The sequence below is a fragment of the Balaenoptera musculus genome, chromosome 8, assembly GCF_009873245.2.
Source record: "Balaenoptera musculus isolate JJ_BM4_2016_0621 chromosome 8, mBalMus1.pri.v3, whole genome shotgun sequence".
NCBI classification, from domain to species: Eukaryota; Metazoa; Chordata; class Mammalia; order Artiodactyla; family Balaenopteridae; genus Balaenoptera; species Balaenoptera musculus.
In genome coordinates, this window is record NC_045792.1 from 98485326 (window position 1) to 98501202 (window position 15877).

Consider the following 15877-nt stretch of genomic DNA (forward strand, 5'->3'; position numbering starts at 1 on the left):
TTTGGCTTTATGTATTCTGGGTTATCCTTTGTTTCTGCCACCTGCTCTTTGGTCTTGAGTATATGTCCTCAGCTCTCCTTTACTATATAAGCTTCAATCTGGAATATGTGCACAGTTACTCTGCTCTTTAATTACAGGAGAGGAAGAAGGCGAAAAGATGACAAAAGTCCACGATTACCCAAAAGGAGGTGAGTAATTGATCCTCCTGCTGTGTTGTGCCTTCTTTCTGGTGGTGGGCGCTTCGCTCACATGTTCAGCCCTCATAATTATCCTGTGGAAATGGCTAGTTAAAAATTTCACAAAAGCAACTTCATTAGTGTCCTCGATGCAGAGTTACTATGTTTTTATTTCCATTGCAGGATCTTAAAGTTTCTAAAAATTTTAAGACTTCTTTGCCTTTTGGGGAGTTACTAGTTTGTTTTGTGCTCTTTTGTAAAAACTCTAAACATTTGGCAGTTTCTGGTTACCTCTAACATAAATTCTGTGCAAGCTATAAACTTAGAGATTTTAATTCTTCATACTGTAAAATAGCTATTCCCTATAGTGCAGTTTGGCCACTGTGCCGACTGCCTCTTCTCTGTTGCTAACTTTTCTCCTACATATCGCTAATAGGAAAAAGCCTCCAATCCAGTATGTCCGATGTGAGATGGAAGGATGTGGAACTGTTCTTGCTCACCCTCGCTATTTGCAGGTCAGTGAAGTTGTTAAATAAGGCAGCCTTGCAGGTTACGTTCCATTACTAGTTCTCATACTTCATGAGAGTTTACAGTTTGTGGACTTGTGTAGGCTTTATCATTAAATGTGTAATGTCAAGGAAAATCTTTTTGTAAACATCAAATTACTTCAGTTGAGTTTTTGTTGTTGTTTTTTAAGTGATTTAGAACCTGAGCTTAAATATTTCCGTGGGATCTTGGAATATTCCAGTGTTTTTCATGGTGTAAATACTCCTGATACAAGAAATGATTGCGTAACAACACACCAAGACACAGTGGAACAGATTTTATTTTAATGTGTATTTTTAAAGAATAAAATTAGCAACTAAAACCAGTGACTTTTTGAATCCTATTTAGAATAAATTCTAAAATTTTTAGTTTTTAGGTTTCTTTTTTTTTTAAGTGAGCAGGGTTTTTAAAAATAATTTTATATAAATTGCTGTGCATTCTGCATGTTTTTAAAAATTTATTTTTTATTTTACTTTATTTTTGGCTGCTTTGGGTCTTTGTTGCTGCGTGCGAGTTTTCTCTAGTTGTGGCGAGCGGGGGCTACTCTTTGTTGCGGTTCGCGGGCTTCTCATTGCAGTGGCTTCTCTTGTTGCGGAGCACGGGCTGTAGGCGTGCAGGCTTCAGTAGTTGTGGCTCACGGGCTCTAGAGCACAGGCTCAGTAGTTGTGGTGCATGGGCTTAGTTGCTCCGCGGCATGTGGGATCTTCCCAGACCAGAACTCGAACCTGTGTCCCCTGCATTGGCAGGCGGATTGTTAACCACTGCGCCACCAGGGAAGTCCCAGATTTTTTTTAATGAGTAAAGATACAGCTTGTATTTAGGTCTGGCAGAAAACATGAAGGTGAAATACTAATTACTAGAGCTTAAGAAGTGTTTGATCTTTATTTAGCAGCAAGTATAACATAAGACTAAGGCCTTACTTTCTGATTCTGGTTCTACTATAATAATGATAGCTACGCTTCTTTTGTCACGTACTATTTGCTGCACTAAGCACTGTACGATATATGATCTCTGTATTCCCACAACAACACTACAACACAGTTAATCATTATCTCCATTTTACGAATGAGAACTAGAGCTTGTAATATATGTAATGTAATATGTAAGTATTATATTCTAAGATCATGCTGCTGGTGAATGACAGACCCAGAATGGAATCACCATCTATCGGTTTCTGTAGCCTATGTTTGTAATCATTTTATTATACTGCTTCCTGTTCATATACAGAGTATTTGGTTTTCCTTCAGCACTTTTGACTTAGCAAAGGAATGAGCTAAGCTAAGCTTTCTGGAATCCTTAATTTTTATCCCCCTTCACTTTCTTTTACTGTTCTAGCACCACATTAAATATCAGCATTTGCTGAAGAAGAAATACGTATGTCCCCATCCCTCCTGTGGACGACTCTTCAGGCTCCAGAAGCAACTTCTACGACATGCCAAACATCATACAGGTATTTTTTAAATAAAATGTTTATCAAGTAGCTAAATTCTCTGATTCAACATCACCAAGTTTGTTTTACAGCTAAGAAACCAGAGGCTGAGCAACATTAGGTAACTTGCCCGTGGTCACACAGCTAGTTTTTAGCAGAACCGGGGTTTTCTAATTCTGCCTCAGGTAAATAGATACTTGTAGTAACTACCTGGGCTGAAAATGAGGAGTCTGTGGAGAAAGCGGGAGCGGCCAGGAGGCTGCTTATAGTGTATGTTGCCTACTGAGACGCTCCCGAGACGTCTGCTCCTCCTGGGGTCATGAAGGCTAGCTACTGAATTCACATGTAACCTCCTGTAGGAGCCGTTGACTCAAAAAGAGAAACAGAATGTCTTTGTAATACATGTTATGGAATGGATGCAGACATCATTCATTTTTATCCACTTGACAGTCTCAGTGCAGTGCAGCTCATAGGAGCAAACTGGGCTGGGAATTAGTGGTAATTGAGCACATGCCAGACACTTGAGTATTTATTATATGTTATATTCTTAATAATCCTTAGAGGGTAAGACTAGGAGTTCCAGTAACAGAGATTTCATGTCTCTTGCACAAGGTCATATGGTCAGTGTCATATATATACCCTTTCCATCATTTACTAAATGTGTGACTTAGGAACGTTACTTAATTTCTTCTCTCTTTTCCTCATTTGTAAAATAAAGCTAATAATGTTACCGATAACACTGAGTTATTACAAGGATGAAATGAGATAACCTATAAAGTGCTGTTTACTGCGCAGGGCCGGGCACCTGATAGCACCACGATTTAAACTCAGGTCTTAATCACTCCAAAGTCTACTGTCTTTGCATTACACTGTGTTTCTTCAGAGAGTATACTGTCTCCACTGTTTCTTGGTAGAAGCTGCCATTTCTCCACTCCTTCTCCCTGCTACACTGTTTTATCCTATGGAAAAGTAATTTCTGACAACCAGTTTAGACTGTTCTAGTTAAATATTACAAGCCTACTATGACAAACAGTGTTTTAGAAATTCAGTCCATTCTAGATATTTATATTTGGTTGATACAGTTTTATGATGTCAGTGTTAGAGAGTTTTCCTTTTCCAAATTAGTGTTTACTGGCTCCCTTTGAAAATATAATGTATTTAAGCAAATGGAATGCCCCACATGGGTTTGTCATGCGACTGTGGAGCTAGAAAAGTGGACAAGACCTGAGAGATACTAAGAAATTGTCCCTGAGTTAGAAGTATGCATTTTTAGACCCTACCACTCATTATGTAGAACATAGACCAGCAAACATTGGCATCACTTTAGCTCCATTTAGAGATGGAGAATCTCAGGCCTTGCCTTAGACCAACTGAATCAGCATCTGCATCTAATAAGATCCCCAGGTGAGTCCTTAGTACATTCAAGTTTGAGAAAAACTTGACTCTTCTCCCACACTTGGTTTTAGAACTGTTTGGGATGGAATGTAAGATTAAATTGGATACTGTTTGCCTTTTAACTTATCCTTGTGTTTTTTTTTTTTTTTAAAGAAATTCGCATTCTTATTTATTGATCGATTGATTGATTGATTGCTGTGTTGGGTCTTCGTTTCTGTGCGAGGGCTTTCTCTAGTTGTGGCAAGCGGGGACCACTCTTCATCGCGGTGCGCGGGCCTCTCACTATCGCGGCCTCTCTTGTTGCGGAGCACAGGCTCCAGGCGCGCAGGCTCAGTAGTCGTGGCTCATGGGCCTAGTTGCTCTGCGGCATGTGGGATCTTCCCAGACCAGGGCTCGAACCCGTGTCCCCTGCATTGGCAGGCAGATTCTCAACCACTGCGCCACCAGGGAAGCCCCTATCCTTGTGTTTTTACTGTGACTATTTCTAGTAGTTTTTAAGTAAAAGGCATAGAAGATGGGTAGTGGCCATTTATTCAGCAAATGTATGTTGAGCATCTGTTTGTCCACTTTCTCCCCAGCCACTCGATAGAGAAGAAATTAAGTCCAGTCTTCCTTTGCCCCACAGAATTTTTGAGAGAAGTTTAAATTGTTTATCTTGGGTAACTTTTTTAAAAATCTGAAATAGAAGATATGAGTAGCACTTTATATGTGGGTCACTTTTCTTTAGGGAATGCCGAATTCATTTGTTGTTGTTGAACGCCAGATCCTTTATATGTAAGCATTCAGCTTTCACAGTCTGTGAAAAAAGCTGTTTTAAGAATAAAAGCTATGTAAAATGTAGTTGTTTACTTGCTAGCCAATTTATCCAAGGTCTGGATTACTGGTAAAGTTGAGATTAGGATTCCAGTTCTCATATTTCTGTCTAGCTGTGTTTTTTATTTTTGTTTTTTAAAATAGGTTCGTATGCTACTGAATGAATGGACTAAAAAGAGATAAAAATGATATTATTTACTTTTAAGTTTTGTTTATCCAAAGTGCTTATACATTAAAAACAGTATTGCTTTTCCTCTAAATTCACCTGCCTGGTCATCTGCTTACTTGTTGTAAGCTAGGAAAAAATACTTAAGAGGGATTCTAAATGGAACACTAAATAACCACATTGTTTTTCTTCTTAGATCAAAGAGATTATATCTGTGAATACTGTGCTCGAGCCTTCAAGAGTTCCCACAATCTGGCAGTGCACCGGATGATTCACACTGGCGAGAAGCCATTACAGTGAGTACTTATTTACTGGTGAACATCTGGGGTCTAAGTGCATATACCCCACTTGAGGGTTAGACCCTTTACAAACATTTCAGCTGGCACTGCTATTTTACTTTTACCAAATTAAAGAGTGGGTATTGATTAAGGGAGCTACTTAGTCACGTTTTTCTTTTGTTTTCCTCTTTTTCAAACAAACAGAAAGGAGAAAAAATCAGATTAGTTTTCTATCTATTAACTTTTCCTAATCTTTCACAAGAAGTATATATTACTGACTGTCACTTATAAATGTGACCTCTAAATTCTCACCCTGACCCTAAATGAGAGGTCTCTTTATTTCTCTATTTGATCAGCCATTTCCTTTTTCACTCTCCTTAGATGCGAGATCTGTGGATTTACTTGTCGGCAAAAGGCATCCCTTAATTGGCACATGAAGAAGCATGATGCAGACTCCTTCTACCAGTTTTCTTGCAATATCTGTGGCAAAAAATTTGAGAAGAAGGACAGCGTAGTGGCTCACAAAGCAAAAAGCCACCCTGAGGTGCTGATTGCCGAAGCTCTGGCTGCCAATGCAGGCGCCCTCATCACCAGCACAGATATCTTGGGCACTAATCCGGAGTCCCTGACACAACCTGCAGATGGTCAGGGTCTTCCTCTTCTTCCTGAGCCCTTGGGAAACTCCACCTCTGGAGAGTGCCTCCTGCTAGAAGCTGAAGGGATGTCAAAGTCATACTGTAGTGGGACGGAACGGGTGAGCCTGATGGCTGATGGGAAGATCTTTGTGGGAAGTGGCAGCAGTGGGGGCACTGAAGGGCTGGTCATGAACTCGGATATACTCGGTGCTACCACAGAGGTTCTGATTGAAGATTCAGACTCTACTGGACCTTAGAGGAAGGGAAGACTTTGGGCACTGGGACAGCTAAGACTTTGTATTTAAAAGACAAAAAGGACAAAAAAAAAAAATTTAAAGCATTTAAAATCTAGTAAAATAACTGAAGGGCCTGCTCTTTCCATTGTGGATCACAGCACACAAACACACACACACACACACACACACACACACACACACCCTCACCCTCTTCTCCCTCTGTTGTCCCCTTTATAAAGTTGATGTTGCCTTTACCAGAAAGCTAGACAAAGAAGCAGCAGCAGCTCTTAAAGTAACGGTTATTCTTATACTCAGTTCCATCCAGGCAGACTTCCTGCTCATCAGCAGATCCCCCTTTTCAGCCTGTAACTCTGATGTGCTCTGGATCAGCTTTTAACTCTTAATAATATATTAATACTCTCTAACCCTTCTCTTCCTTTACTGCTTCCCTGTGGTTCTGGCTTCTATCCCCTGCAGCACATGTATCTTCAAAGTATCATGTAATTCTAATCTCTGGAGGCTGGCAGCTTGACTTGGCACTTTAGGGCCCCTTAGCAGGGTGAGCTGTTAAAACAGCACACACCTCTCACCCCTTTCCCTCCATTCCCCCTGGGTTTAGGGAAGGAAGGATACACGGGGACCACCTCCTGCCTCTTCACCTCACCGCCTTCCTCAGTCCCCCTCCCAGCACCTCCATAAGGTTCTCAGTGCTGCTCACTTGCTTTGCAAGCAGGCTCCCAACAGGGAGGGAGCTACCGTCTACATGGTCTCTCTGACCATGCGACAGGGTTCTGTATCAGTGAGACAGTGAGAAAAGTCCCAGACTAGTGGCAGAAATTTGCACTTTGAACATGTGTGTTTTTGTGTTGTGGAACCTGAGATTCCTTATTTATTAACAAAGTCTGATTTTTTTTTTTTTTTTGTCTTTGTTGCTATATTTTGTGGGGCTGGGAGAGATTAGATTATTCTGACATGGGGTCCTGAGAGATTAGATTATTCTGACATGGGGTCCTTTGCATAAGAGGTACTTGTAGAAGGCAAGATATAGGGTTGAAGAAGCACAGCCAGCCTCTAAAATCATAGCTCTCTAGTGGCCTTTAAAGAAAGCTGGTCCTCAGCACTAACAAAATCACTACAGTAGCCTAGCGCTTTTCCGGAAACCTCTTTAGGGAAGGATGTTAGGTTTGTGGTAATTAGCAGTCTGAGTTTTTAGAGCATCGAGATTTAGGAATTTTGAGGGGGTGAGGAAGGTTGTTCAGGGTCTGAATTACAGATAAAAGGTTTTCTCTTGTGAATTTGTTGATTTTCTTTTTTGTCCCCATCATTTCTTTATACAGACCTCCCTGTTATCCCAGCTCTGGCCCCTTGCTTTGCTTTTCCTTTTGCTTTTGCTTTGCTTTGCTTTGCTTTATCCATTGGTTCATTCCAGCTCCCAATTAGTGAAGGACACTGCCATCAGTGAAGGAATAGTCTGAGTCATACAGTTGTAAGTAAAAGAAAATTGCTCTGTTTTGTTTCCCTTTTAATAACACTTCAGAAGAAGAAAGGCTTCAACAAAGTTAATAATCTGTATAATGCTTTGGCTTTCACCTGAAATTGTAGGAATGATCATTTCCCTCGAGGTAGGGATTTTCATGGGGTGGATTACTTACTACTGTCCATGGGAGAGACAGTTTTGTACAACTTCATAACTTCCAGAAGACTAAAAACCTATTTTGGCTCATTTTTAGAGAATTAGAAGGGCAGTCTATCCTACGTACCTCAGAAACTGGAATTAAAGGCTTGCCCCATTCATTGTCAGAATTGTATGATGGCTGTTGGAAAGAATGAAGTTTTGCTGAGAACAAAATAAGGAACAGCTTGTTTTTTCACAAACACTAAAATTACAAAGTTTATCAGTTTTCTCTTTTGATTTTTTTTTTCCCCAAAAAGAAGGGTAACAAAACCTCATCTCTGAAAGAGTCTTACTTTACACCCACTAGTGTCAGTGGTTGGGATGCCAGGGAACAGGGAGTGAAACACCTTCAGTGAACGGTCTTAAACGTACTGTTGTTTCTGTTCGGTGTTGCAGATTTGCCATCCCCTTCAGTGTGAGGGTAGAAAATGGAATAAGGTTAGAAGGGATATAGAGTATGCTTTCCTGCCCACAGTAAGGATTTGGAGTTGACTTTGGTATGTTGAGTAAATTTGAAAATATTGTAAGATTGACTGGATGGGTCTACAACAAAGTTGTTCCACTCCCGTATTAAGTCCATTTTGTACTGTTTCACTAGCTAGCATCTATACCCCACCTTACTTTTTGTCTTCGTCACATTTATCTTATCCTTTGTCTCCATAAATTACATTTGCAGTTGTTAGTCATCAGATGTTTTAGTCACCTACACAAAAGCAAACTGCATTTAAAATAAAAAAACTTTATGAGATAGAGGGAAAATATATTCTTCCCTGTATCACACTCCTCCCCACCAAAAGCAGCTAGTTAGTTCCCATAATTAGAAACTTTCTCCTTTCTCCCTTTTTTACTCATCTTCATTTGCCTGTAATTTGCTTCAGTAAATTATTATAGCAGTTTGCGATAAATTTTAAAATACTTTTCATGGACTTAAGATTTTTTCCTTTTGAGAAAAGGGGTGCTAGCAAAGTAAAGAGTTGGTTAAAGTAAACTATCTTATACTAGATTCTTTTCCCTTTTCCTTTCTGCTCCTCATACGTTTACTTCATTGTCCTTCTAAAGAACTCAATCTTAAAATTCTACATGTCATACTCTTAATCAAATTCTGCTACCTTTTTAATGACTCTTCCCACAGCATATTCTCCATCTTGAATTAGCAATTCTAAATTCTGAAAATGTACTTGATATAAATATTATTTCTACAAGATATAGAAATACATCTTGTAGAAATACATCTTTCCCCTTGTTTGTGGTTGCCCAGGGTTATTTTGCAAAATTGAGACTTAATATGCTTCAGAGAATTTAGATAAACACTGGCCAAGATTACTGGGAGTAAAAAATAGATACATTGAGGTATGGAAAAGCATTCACATAGAGCACTTGAACTTCCTTAGAACCTGTTAGGAGAAAAAAATATAAAGAGTGTACTAAACCTAAGTAAGGTTATTACAGTCTGGCTGTTCGAAGCACCATTTTTCCCTCCTGTCTTTTTCCCACTTTCCAGTGTACTCAAGAAAATTGAAAAATTGTAATGAATCAGTTTAAAATATTTTATTTCCTAGAAGCCTTTTTTGCCTGTTGTAATATGCAGGACCCTTCTCCTTTGATGGGAGAGACAGGTAGTTACCTGAATCTAGGTTGAAAAGGTTATGTAAAAAGAAATTATAATAAAAGGGATACTCTGCTTTTCAAATCCTTGTTTTCTCTTAATCTAGGTAAGGCATATCCAAAATAAATATGTAAAGAAGAAAAATAAAAGTCGTCTTCTTGGAAGCAACTGGTCTTCCTTGGTTGTACTGAGTTACAGTTATCCTGGGGTGAAATAATTGCTGCTGCCAAATAAGAAAAGCAAGTTGCCCTCAGGGCAGGTTTTATGTGGCAGATACTGTTGTTTTCTCTTGTTGAGAATCAGGTAGTTAACTTTTGACTTAGTTCAGTTCTTGATTTCTAATGCTGAGATGCCATATGATTCTATGATCATTTGACAAAGTTGGAAATCCTTTCCATGTTTCAACCTTAGGAAAGGTGGATTCTTAATCTAGTAAAGAGAACGTTAAGGAAGCTGTGGGGTTACTTTTGCTCTGATGATGACAAAACCCTGATAGCATTTAATATCAGTGCTTCTTCACAAAACTCAATGTCCATACAAATACAAAGTTAAAAAAAAAAAAAAGAATCCTCCTACCTTCTTAAAAAGCCTACTGTGACAGCCACCCTGGCCTCATTTCTTTCTCCCCTATGTCCCTCGATTATTGTTTATGTATGGAAATTTCCCCCTGAGAAGGCATGTGTTTCAATTCAGAGGGAATGTCCATGATACAAAATAGTGAAAACTGATTCGTTTGGGGATGAAACTTGTAACTCTTACCCAATTGGCATCATCCTCTAACCTACAGAGTTAAATGCAATAGAACAACTCGCCAAGTACTTTTAAACTCTGCCTTCATTTCACAGTCCAGCTCATGCTCTTGTTTTGTTAAGAAGCAATGTGGTATGACTGGGATAAGGAAGAAGAAGAAAAGCATGTTGTCACTTGAGTGAGACTGCCTCAGAAATGTTACCAAGTCAGGGTTGGGTGTTTCCTGTCCTTTGGAAGAGAACAGGCCTAAACAGTACCTTCCTCATCCTGTAGCTACAAGGAAGGCACCGTGATTGAGATTACAGATGCTTCCTTAGCTGATTTTTAATCGAATGTAAATTTAACTTTACTCAGCAAAAGGACGGGAGTGAAAAAATGCTGTATTTTTACAGGATCTATTTCATGTAAACTTTGTGTCTTGGAACAAAATATGAACTACCTAAAGAATGATATTGGAAACTCAGTGGGAGAAACAGTTCTAGAATCAAAGACCTATATTTAAATTTTGAACCTAGTTATTGGATTTTGTGCACATTATTTAATTTCTTTAAGCCTCCATTTCTTACGTAAAATGAGGAAACTATCTTGTAGAATTATTCTAAAGATCAAATAAAGGCTTTAAAGCCGTGAGCAGTGTCTGGCCTAGGGTAGATGCTTAATGAATGGCAGCTATATCAATAATAATAACTTAATATTATTGAATAGTTTACCAGGCCAAGAAAGAAAAGGACAATGGGGAGCACAGGGAGGGTGATAATAAAATGAACTGATTATATGTGTATATAAATAGATTCCATCAGGCAGGGGTGTCATGAGGATCAGTGTGATAATGACCTTGTCGCCAAGTGCAAAAGCAAAACAATGACACGAAAACAAGTACACTAGGCCCTGAGTGGAGGAGAGAGTTGGAGGCAGACGCTGCAGGACAGGAAGCTGAGTGAAAAGGGGCCTTTGATTCCACAGGCGCAGAAATCCACAGCCAGGAATTTGCTGCCACCTCTGAGTCAGGCGGGGGGGTGGGTGCCGAATTCCATTAGTAGGGAAATGCCCAGTGGATTTAGCCCGAGAGTCACATTTCTTATTTGGACCAGTATAGACAGAAACAAACCCAGCTCACTTGTTTCCCGGGACGGTTGAGTTAGGGGATGGCTTTCACTGAGCATTCACCGCTGACCCCTCACCGCCGGGACCTCTGTAGCCGCTCTGTCTGGCTAGCAAGGAAGATCCGTTCCGACCTGACTGCTCTTATGGAATCTTATGTAAGTTGCCTATTTTGCTGTCGTCTATTTTCACTTCATCTCTTCTGATCCAGCCCTTTACCATCATGTTCCAGGCCCGTTATCAGTTACGAAAGCCCTAATCATATAGTCATTTATATATTGGGCACCTGTCATTTGACATGGCCCCTTCCCTTAAGGAAAGTCATATGACCTTACTTTCTTTCTCTAGGCTATTCAGGAGACATGTTGTTCCTTGAATAAGAAAATATACATGGGGTTCTATGTAGAATTGGCTTTATGTCCTGGAGGCTGTTCCTAATTTGATTGCCTGTCTGAATTCTGCCAGAATAGATTAACCATGAGGCCTCTAAGCTTGGGTTCTTCATGTACATTGTTCTGATTTTTTGAGCTTATAAACGAAAGATGGAGTTAGGTTTCTAGGATTGGGAGAAGAACAGTATAAAGCCACCAGTTTCTCCTATTACATTATTAGCCACCCTATACAATCAAAAGTGTTCCTCTGTCTAAACAGAAAGGTCACCTACACTATCAAAAAAGTCTTCTAGAAGAATCACTGGGGACCTGGGGAAGTGTCCGATTCTTAGGGAGCTAACCATGGATCTCAGGTTTTCTGATAGAGGAAGATCCCCCTCGGTCTTCATCTAAGGCCTGCTGTGGAAACACTCCAGGCCCCCGTGGAGAGTTCTGAATTTAGGTTCTCTGAGAATTGGTTTATCTTCATAAAACTCCAGCAGTCAGAAATCAGATTCTTTGAAATACCAATGTTTTAAAAAATAATTGCCATTGACTCCTCTAATAAAGGATTGTCCTCACCATTGACAGTGAGCGATGGAGAGGGCTGTTAGAAAAATTCTACGATGCCTATATTTTAGAGCTTAAGTGTGGCCAGTGTCTTCAGGTATATTTAAAATACTTAAACTCCAGTATGATTATAATACTCCAGTTGCCAGGAGGGAGTGTCAAGTGGGAAGGAAAAATTATTCTAGACCAGTCAGTGAGTGGTTTTCAACCTTTGGAACCTAGTGAAAGCTGCAGATTCTCCCAAGAAAAATGAACAGGTAGTCAAAGCAGTATGTATAATTTCTGGGAGAATAGGATCTTCCTAAAGTCAGTCAAGGTTCCCAAATGAAGAGTTCCTCATCTAGACTCTTTATTTTCTTTACAATTTGGATCCTTGACCAGGGAAGTGAATAAGATTGTATATGAGATTTAGAGCTTAAGTGAGAATGGTGGAGTGGTTACAGAAGATGTGAAGTTTTTCTGTATCCTTGACCAGGTGAAGCATCAAGGTCTGAACGAGAACATAAACCTGGACTCTGTGCGTGGTGTGCCAGTGGCAAGCACTGATCGGTGGAGTGAGCTTAGTGAGGCAGAGCGACTCCAAGAGAACCTCCAAGCTTATCGTACCTTCCACGTTATGTTGGCCAGACTGTTAGAAGACCAACGGGTGCATTTTACTCCAGCTGAAGATGACTTCCATCAAGCAATACATACCATTCTCCTCCAAGTCGCTGCCTTTGCTTACCAGCTGGAAGAATTAATGGTGCTCCTGGAACACAAGATCCCTTCCAGTGAGGCTGATGGGATGCCCCTTATTGTTGGAGATGGCGGTCTCTTTGAGAAGAAGCTGTGGGGCCTAAAGGTGCTGCAAGAGCTTTCACAGTGGACAGTGAGGTCCGTCCGTGACCTTCGAGTCATTTCATCTTGTCAAACTGGGATCCCAGGACATGGGAGCCATTATACTGCGAAGGACAAGAAAATGTAGCAGTTACCCCTCTCTCTCTCTTACTTGCTTTCTCCTCTAATGGAATATATATAGTTTTCTGAGGCCTCACTTTCCCATTCTTATTTTTGAAAACCTTTAAAACCACAGGCATTTTCATCAGCTAGGGTTGGAGACATGGACAAATGGGCATACAGGTTTAGTCTGGGGGGGAGGGATGTGTGAGTGTGTGTGTGTGTGTGTGTGTTGGGGCCATAAGGGAGTGGGGGCAGGGATAACATCCTTCCACCTCAGTGCTGTGATCTTTCCTACCCACTAAATAACCTTTACAGGCATTTAACAGCCTCACATATACTTTTAATTTTAGTCCTGGATGACTCTTCTGAGAAGACTGAAATAGTGAATTAAAAATCATGGACTCTAGTCAATTCAAACTCTTGGATAATAATAGTAAGTAACATTTAATGAGTACTATATTGAAGCAATATGCCAGGAGTTTTATGTATATCATAATTTTCACAACCCTGCTGAGGGAGGTGGTGTTATTTCCATTTGGCAGATGAGAAAACAGGCTCACAGAAATTTATAACTCGTTCAAGGTTACCCATCTAGCAAATGGCACACTGAGTTTGAACCCAGATCTTTCTCATTCCAAAGCCTAGTGCCCTTCACTTTAAAGACCTGATTATGAACCTCTATCACTGCACCTCTTTGCTACAGAGGGTTGGAAAATGTATCCATGTCATCTATCCCCAGCACTGAAAAAGCAGCCCCTAACTATGTCCTGATGGTGTTAAAGGCAGTACTTGTTGCCCATATTTGGCAAAGAAGAGAGCAGTGGAGATCTTAAGATTAGTCCACCAAACTTTTGAACTTTGGAAGCTGGGAGTGTGCAGTCATACAGCTTGCTTTCAAGTATCCACTAACGTTCTTGAGTTTGGGGTTGGGGACAGCTTATACTCGGTTACCTCACATTTACTGTAATCAGCAATGCGGTGGTACAGGCGCCGTAACCCGGGCATTCATGGACAATGGGTAGAATACTGCTCAGGTTAAAAAGTCACAGAACTCCTGCACCAGACAGTCTCTGGACTTAGTCATGAGCAGAGAATGAGGCCCACTCTGTTCCCAGTGGGAATGCCAGTGATTCTGAAACAATATAGAGCAAAGCCTCCATACTTCAGAACAAAGGGCACAGTTCTGCATTTAATGTTCTTGAGAGAAACGGTATGGAAACACCAACTAGTAAAAGTGGGCATTAATGTAAAAGGTCATTTACAGTCAGGCCTATGAACTAGTGGTGCAAGTGGGAATCCAGAAGTTCTCAGGTGTGTCATTTATTTCACCAATTCAAACTCAAGATCTTGGGTTGGGGGCCCAAATCAATTTGGTGCACTTATTTGAGGCTTCTATATATATATATATTTTAATGTATACTTTTTTTTTTAAGGAATTCCTTTATTTTTTTAATTTTTTTTTAATTTATTTTTGGCTGTGTTGGGTCTTCGTTTCTGTGCGAGGGCTTTCTCTCTAGTTGCGGCAAGCGGGGGCCACTCTTCATCACGGTGTGCGGGCCTCTCACTATCGCGGCCTCTCTTGTTGCGAAGCACAAGCTCCAGACGCGCAGGCTCAGTAGTTGTGGCTCACGGGCCTAGTTGCTCCGCGGCATGTGGGATCTTCCCAGACCAGGGCTCGAACCCGTGTCCCCTGCATTGGCAGGCAGATTCTCAACCACTGCGCCACCAGGGAAGCCCCCAGGTTTCTCTATTCTTAAAAGGACCATGAGTCAGAGGGGGCTAGCTGCCATAGCTTGTGTCCTTTCCTACATGGGTTTATGTCCAAAACTCCATGAAGTCAATATTCTGAGAGGGCTCTGGGTGAGGCACGGTGGCAATACAGGGGAGGTCAGGCCCTGCTCCCCAGGATGCATCTGTGGAAACGGTTGTAGGCATACAGGAGATAATACTATTGATAGACCTGAATCGTAAGATGGGTTTAAGCGGTATGGAGTTGAAGGAGATCCGTGAGGGCCAGAAATTGCTTCCTGGAGGAGGGAGGAGTTCAGTTGTGTCTCAGAGTTTGGCTGAGTACCAAACAAAGAGAAAAGTCATGAGGGGAGAAATAGAGAAGAGTTGCCCAGTCAGAAGAAAATGAGGCAATAATAAACATTTGGGTCCACTACCACTAGAAGTTTATCATTTTGTTTGTAATTTTGGTAATGGTATAAAATTTTGCAGCGAATGCATAGAGGCTTATTTCATTCGAGCTTTTCCTTGTTTAAGTTGTTTCTTGTGCTTAAGAGCAGTATTTTGATCGGTAAAATACTTGCTTATTAATGTGAAGCTGTTAGGTTTATCTGTATAGTACTTTAGGTTTTTTTATTTAATGAAGAAAGGCGTGACTCAAATTTCTTTTTTTTTAAATAAGTTTATTATATTTATTTTATTTTTGGCCTCGTTGTGTCTTCGTTGTGGTGCATGGCTTCTCATTGCAGTGGCTTCTCTTGTTGCGGAGCACGGGCTCTAGGTGCGCGGGCTTCAGTAGCTGTGGCGCACGGGCTTAGTTGCTCCGTGGCATGTGGGATCTTAGCCATAATAACAAAGACATAAACGTGTGGCTCTGAGTTTGTAGACTTTGCATGATGCTCATCTGAAATGGATGAAACAAACTGAATAAGGGACTGACAATAGGCCATATACATATAACTATATATATTAATAAGGTCTTAAAAGGCATAAATTTAGTTCGCAGCCCCTAACTCTTATTTCATAAAGGGGGTTCCTTCTATCCTACTCCCGCCAGAAAAGTCCTCTCTATGGGGAGAGATTCAGTTCTCCTGAATCTGTCAAGGAATTGTATGTATGAGAGTTGATAAATACTTCATGCATTGATTTACAAGGATAATTTGGAAAAGACTTGCAAATTAGCACAAACTGAAAGTCCAAGCGTGGAATAAAATTGACTTTGAGACAATCAGGTTTTGAGGGAAGTGAGAATTTTAATAAAAATGGAAAGTGTAAGGTCATAGTCCTGGAATTGCTGTTATTTCAGGCTGCTGTGGATGAAAGCCCAATGGATGACTCACTGTTGTGACCGCTGGTCAGAGAGGGAGAGGACAAGTAAATATTTGGGGGAGACGTATCTGACAGGTTGTTTAGAATGACTTCTGTTTGTGAATCCTCAACTCCTCATGAAGTAGCTGAGCAAC

General features: G+C 40.5%; 2 protein-coding genes across 5 annotated transcripts in view; both read left to right on the plus strand.

The window, feature by feature from the left end:
* ZFP91 (ZFP91 zinc finger protein, atypical E3 ubiquitin ligase) overlaps positions 1–9039 on the plus strand; it is a 31202-nt gene extending 22163 nt beyond the window's left edge. For all 4 annotated transcript variants that reach the window (XM_036859217.1, XM_036859215.1, XM_036859218.1 and 1 more), the window contains 5 exons: positions 138–188; positions 613–691; positions 2058–2172; positions 4722–4821; positions 5185–9039. In XM_036859217.1, coding sequence (XP_036715112.1) covers positions 138–188; positions 613–691; positions 2058–2172; positions 4722–4821; positions 5185–5695 — 856 coding nt within the window. In that variant the 3' untranslated portion in view covers positions 5696–9039. The remainder of the gene's footprint in view (positions 1–137; positions 189–612; positions 692–2057; positions 2173–4721; positions 4822–5184) is intronic.
* Positions 9040–9307: 268 nt separating this feature from the next.
* CNTF (ciliary neurotrophic factor) lies at positions 9308–14142 on the plus strand. Its single transcript, XM_036859219.1, has 2 exons — positions 9308–10964; positions 12223–14142. The coding sequence occupies exons 1-2, from the start codon at positions 10851–10853 to the stop codon at positions 12709–12711; spliced, it is 603 nt and encodes a 200-aa protein (XP_036715114.1). The 5' UTR covers positions 9308–10850; the 3' UTR covers positions 12712–14142.
* The last annotated feature ends 1735 nt before the right edge of the window (positions 14143–15877 follow it).

Bases quoted from the DNA above. Each gene is read 5' to 3' on its own strand.
- CNTF (XM_036859219.1), top strand. From the start codon at position 10,851: ATGGCTTTCACTGAGCATTCACCGCTGACCCCTCACCGCCGGGACCTC. The intron at 10,965-12,222 runs GTAAGTTGCCTA...ATCCTTGACCAG, and splicing joins CTGCTCTTATGGAATCTTAT to GTGAAGCATCAAGGTCTGAA.